Source organism: Alligator sinensis, unplaced genomic scaffold (assembly GCF_000455745.1).
Source record: "Alligator sinensis unplaced genomic scaffold, ASM45574v1 scaffold1222_1, whole genome shotgun sequence".
Classification (NCBI taxonomy): Eukaryota; Metazoa; Chordata; order Crocodylia; family Alligatoridae; genus Alligator; species Alligator sinensis.
Window position 1 is genome coordinate 317288 of NW_005842620.1, and position 6001 is coordinate 323288.

The following is a 6001-nucleotide window of genomic DNA, read 5'->3' on the forward strand; positions in this document are numbered from 1 at the left end:
TGGCGTCCACTGACCATCAGTTGGTGACCACCCGCAGACACCTCTGGCAGCATTGGCCAGCTGCAATTGGGGACCACCCGCAGATGCCACTGGCAATATTGGCAGCAAGGGAAGGGGTGGCAAGTGGCAACCAGACTGCAGGCGCCACTAGCAGCGTCAACAGCGCTTTCTGTAGGGGGTGCCTGTGCACCCCCTACGCATTGCCAACGGAAGGTTCCCATCAATGTGTTTGCCCACTAGGGCTAAGTACATACAGCCAAAAAGCCCAGGGCTGAACTGATTCAGTCTTTGCAAGTTAGTCTAAACTGGAGAGCTCAAACTGAGAAGCAAGTGAATAGACATTCACTTTGGATTCAGGAAATGCGGCCACATGCCTGCAATGGCTCAGGCCCAAAGCAGTGGGGCCGGTACTAGAGCAAGGCTCCCAGCCTGCCAGCCACTGCCAAAGGGAAGGGACTGAAGCTCCAAGGCTTTTCCCAACTTCCCTGCTCCAGTGGAGGTAGTGTGGCCAGGCCCCAGCCCTGAGCTAACATGCCAGAGGGTGGGAGTTTAAATTCCCTCCCTGGACCACAGGGGACCCCAGCCCGGGTCTGTTTGGTCAGGGGAGGGGGCAGTGCCCGCCACGCTTCTGCCCCCCTCCCCACCTCTTGTTCAAGGCTGGCAGGCTGAGGAGGGGGTGGGTGGAGAAAAAGGTTGTGGCACAGAATTCATAAAAGCTTGGACAAGAATAGTCCTCTCTCTGAAGTGAGCATATATTAAACAGCAATTTGTAATCTCAAACACATGACAAAGAACAAGTAAAATCTGCACCTAAGCTAAGATTCAGCCCAGTAAAACACAGTCAGAGCATGCACAACTTAGTCTAACTTAAAATGTAAAACAAGACAAGAGAAAGCCTTCCATAAATCTTATGTAATCCTGAGGGCAGGGTGTCTCCTTACAGCCAGGTATTCAGAAAATCCTTCTTGGGGAACCAGCAAGTGGTCTTAGGTGTTGAAGTGGAGATCCCAGAGCTCACAGGTGGCAGGGGACCAGTCCCTCCAGCTCCAGTTTCCCAGTCTCTTCTTTCTCCCCCATGGCCTGGGGGAGCCGAGGGGAATTACACCCCCTCCTCTTATCAACTGCTTGCCTGCCTCAGTCTCTGCCACACTGAGGAACACTGAGCTGGGAATGCGGGGGGATTAAAGGCCCTCCAAGACCACAGACCCCAGGTAGGGTTTGTCTTGGGGGTCGGGGCAGTCCCTCTTAGGTTGTTGCCCCACCCCAGCAGGGAAAAGACTGGCAAGGACTGCCCACCGGCCCCTACAAGCAGACCCAGCCACAGTCCCTAGCCAGGCTTCCCACCCCCACCCCCTTGTCAGCCAGCCCTCATTGCTCCAGCTAGGGAGCAGACAGACAGGGCCAGCCCTGCTCTCTGGAGCAGACAGTACAGTACAGCCCAGCCCAGGGCTGCAAAGCATCCTGGGCTGCTGGGGGACTGTGATTTAACTTGAACCAGGAAGGGGTCTGGGACAGAAGTTTCATAAACCAGTTTGACCTAAAATCAGTTAAGTCTGATACTACATTCAACTAGGTTAATTTTAAACCCGTTTCTGCCATTTTGAAACTGGTTTATGTGCACTGAGCTTCTGTTCTGTTACAGGTTACAAGTCTGTTACAGTTTCTGATCACATAAACCATTCTGTGTGCAACTTCTGTCCCTAGCCTATAGGCCATGCGTTTCATGGGCATACTCAGCAAGGGCTGCATTCAGTCATCTTCACAGTTAGATCCCATGACTGAGCACATGCTGCTTCTAGCAGCAATTTAATGATAGCCAATGTACCTAATGGGGGGGGGGGGAAGAGTTTGCTGGTACACCTATGTAAGACTAGGGGCTTATTCTCCCATGCCGACTGAGGGGGGTGGGCACTTCGCCTTATATTTCAGTAAATATGGTAGATGTATGACATTTTCAGAAGGTCTCTACTACCATATATGCAGTTTTACACACAACCTTATTCCGTGTGACACTAAGAGTGTTTTTTACATGTACCCTGGGAGGCATGGGGAAGCGCTTTAATTAGAGAGCCGTGTTAATCAAAAGTGCCTGAAAGTCATGTGTATCAGCATCCCCCGCCTTAAAAAATAGGGGCAGGGAGCTTCAAACTAAAGCTCATTGAACAAGCTTTAGTTCAAAGCGCCCTGCCATTATTTTTCAGTGCAAGGACACTGATGCATGTGATGTGGGAGGCTGCTGGAGCACGGTAATTTCTGTGTTCCAGCAGACTCTTAAATGAAGTCTGCTCTGAGACTTGCTGGATTTACAATGCATCAGAGCCAGCTCCCTGTACATCTATAGGAGCACTAAAATTCTAACCATAACAAACCAACATTCAACAAAATGAGGAAACTATTCTATATGATAACAAAAATATGCACAGACATTTAAGGATTCTTATCCAAAATGAAAAATAATCCTCAAAAAAGCTGTATTGTTATAGTATATGGATAGGCCATTTAAAGTTCCCAGATTTTTCAGGATTCTTACCTTTACCTACCTATCTATATAGGCATAGCACCTATATAGGCATGTACATGTGCAAGCATATGCACACATATGCATATGCACAAAGAGTTCAAATCTGTTTCCCCATGCTTCATCCTACATGAGTACCTGGCTTGCTTCATTTCTTTTTTGGTAACCAATCTACTGATTTCCACTGAGTCTCCAAGTTGCAGGTCTGTTAATTTAGTGGCTATGGATATAGCAGCTATTCTGGAAGAAAAAAAATAGATTTTATTTGATTCATATAAACAACAATCACTTGGAAAATAGTATGGAACTAAAAATTAATTCTTGAGAGAAGACTAGATAGAAAAGCAAAAAATTGCAAGGAACTTGTCATCATACTATAGGACACTAAGTAAAAGTTATGAAACACTGGGGAAAGGAAAAAAACAGCAGAATTGGAAGCACTGTGGTAGCTTTAATGCCACACAAGCACCACCCTTCCTCAGAAAGTTGAAGAATTAAAGACTGCAAGAAAATCATCATCACTAGATTTTAGACAACACCGATTTAAGATGCATCTTGGTAAAAACATGAATTGTGTCAATTTGCAAGGCTTTAAACCTTGTCAGTGTCCTGAATGAAGGGAAAGGAAAATGGAAGCACTTGCCACCTGTTCAATCAATTAATGGTATGATAAAACACAAATAAGCCACAAAGTTATTCCACAAAAAAATATGTCATAACTTTGTGGCACATTCTTATCATGCCATTAATCAAACATGTAGTCAGGTGCTCCCCTGTGGCTAGGAGCCCCGTCAGCTCCCAGCCACAGGAGCACATGGGTCACTGCTGGGGCTGGGACTCCTGCAGCTGATGGGGCTTGCAGCCAACAGCAACACCCCATGCAATCCTGCACCAGTGAGCCCTGTCAGCTGCAGGAGTCCTATCCACAGTAATGCCCCATAGACTCCTGCAGCTGGGGGTCCTATCAGCTAAGGGCCCACTAGCTGCAGCAGCAACTGGGCACTCCCAGAGCTGTGAGACCCATCAGCTGCGGACTCCTAGCTGCAGGAGCTTGCTACTTGCTGGTACAGGGGGAACCTGGCATAACAATCTTGGGCTCCCCCTGCACCAGCAATAAGGCATGACTGGATCTGATTCTGGATCCCACAATCACACCTCATGCCATGCACAAGTGGCAGGCCAGGTGGTGTGATTGTGTGGATTCTGCATCAAATCCTATCACACCTTTACCTGACCACCTAGAGGGGTCTAGGAGACAACTTTGAAGCCGTTACATAAAAGCAAGATCCTACCATATAATCATTAAAGTATTTCACAGTATTTTCTGTGCTACAAGGAAATCAGCAGTTTTTTGGTCAAATGAAAATCCCTGCCTACTTAATATTCAGCCTACACCTTCATTTGTGGATAAAAAAGTTCTTTACTTTCCTGTAAAAAATATATATATTGCAACTGTCGCATTTTAGTCCTCATGTGCTTATTTATATTGTGCATAGGTGCACTCTGTAAAATACAGTCTACAAAGTTTTCTGGAACTCTTTTGGGATGAAATGCACAATGAAATAGTAACAATTTTTCAGTCAAGATTTAGACAATTTCCAGTATAATTACATAGTGGATCACCCCCTTGCCCACAGCTAAAATCCTGTGAAGAAAACCTACTTCCTTCATTACATTTATTATGCTTACTCTGAACCACAATGTGCATTTTGGGGAAAAAAAGACAAGCCATTTTTAAGTAAGTTTGAAAGAGAAAAATTCTGTCTTACTTGTGAATTTTCTTTCTTGGCCCCTTTGTCAGACTGACATGGAAGGTCCTAGAAAGAAAGTTCTCAGGTAAAAAGATATCCCCATGTCCACCCCTTTGGTGTCAAATTGTTTTATCTGTGCAATCCAAAAAGCTATTATTACAGGGAAGGAGCAGGAACTACCTTAACTGTAAAAACCATCAAGGTACTGAGGGACTCCCTAACACCCATATACCAAATTTTTCATCAGAGTAAAGAGTGTGGACTACAAGCATTTGACAAAGTGTGGGTGGAAGATCCCAGAATGGCGTTACCAATATCCACATTAAATTGTTCCTCCTTCCACAAAGTAAGCAGTATTGAGAGTAGCTGAACCTGAAATGCAGGAGGTCTCTGTTATGTGAACACCTGCCTGAACAACTGAAACTTTAGTGAGCAATTTGTAGCTTTGATCCCTTTTTAAAAGTTTGTTTTATGAAATTAAGCTGCACTTCAAAATAGTGGTTCATGTGCCTGCATGTGTTCAACCACTATATGCTCATGAGGACACAAAATGTGGGTGATCTCAGCAATGTTAAAGCAGAATAACTTTCTAAACAGCAACATATGAATGATGTCTTGATCTGTTGCAAAATGTTGAAGTCACCCATCAAGGTTTTGCATGACATGGCAAACTACAATGAGGAGATGCAAGGGAATATTTTGGGCCATGTTATATATGACATTTTCTCACATACCACACACCCCTAAATAATACACACACTTTGTTTTTTTGAAAGGCAGAAAGTAGAAAAAAAGATTTTTCCAGAGTCATGGACAACTGTATGACACAGAGTTAAGTCCTCCTGGAAACTGAATGTCCAGGAAGTGTGGCATCCCAGGAGATAGTCCGGGTGAGGCAGCAGGAACTGCTTGGTGTAACAGGACAGCAACAAGACTAGGCCCCAGACCTGTCCAAGGGTAGCAGCGGGACTATTACTTCTTTACTGTAAATTGTTCTTTATGTGTGGTGCCTATCTTCAAAAAAGGGAGGAAAGTAGATCCGGCAAACTACAGGCCCATCAGCCTGACCTCTATCCTGGGGAAGTTCTTGGAAAAGATTAACAAAGAGGCCATCATATACAGACTAGCTGACAGCAATATCCTGAGGGATACCCAGCATGGGTTTGTTGCAGGTACGTCTTGCTTGACCAATCTCATTTCCTTTTACGACCAGGTGACTTGGTGGATAAGGGGGAAAAGATTGATGTCATATAACTTGACTTTAAAAAAGCCTTCTATCTGGTATCCCATGTTCACCTCTTGACAAAATTGGCTAACAGCGGCCTCAACCTCACCACGATCCACTGGCTGGAGAATTGGCTCCATGGCAGGACCCAGAGGATAGTGGTTGATGGAAGTCAATCGTCATGGTGTCCTGTGACCAGTGGGGTCCATCAAGGCTGTATCCTAGGGCCTTTACTTTTTAACATCTTCAACAATGATGTAGACATTGGTGTCGGAAGCAGGCTGGCCAAGTTCACCAATGACACCAAACTCTGGGGTAAAGCATCCACACCTGAGGACAGGAGGACGATCCAGGCAGATCTTGACAGGCTCATGCAATGAGTGGATGAGAACCTGATGGTGTTCAACACCGAAAAATGCAAAGTTCTCCACCTTGGGAGGAAAAACCTGCAGCATGCTTATAGGCTCGGCAGTGCTACGCTGGTTAGCACTACAGACAAAAGGGACT

At 45.4% G+C, this 6001-nt stretch overlaps 1 protein-coding gene across 4 annotated transcripts in view; it reads right to left on the reverse strand.

Annotated features, from left to right (window-relative positions):
- NFX1 (nuclear transcription factor, X-box binding 1) overlaps nt 1–6001 on the reverse strand; it is a 95952-nt gene that overhangs the window by 21062 nt on the left and 68889 nt on the right. For 3 of the 4 annotated variants that reach the window (XM_025215073.1, XM_025215074.1, XM_025215072.1), the window contains exons 18-19: nt 4288–4335; nt 2657–2758 (exon numbers count right to left, since the gene is read on the reverse strand). In XM_025215073.1, the coding sequence (XP_025070858.1) occupies nt 2657–2758; nt 4288–4335 (150 nt within the window). The remainder of the gene's footprint in view (nt 1–2656; nt 2759–4287; nt 4336–6001) is intronic. The other variant, XM_025215075.1, reaches the window with a different exon arrangement.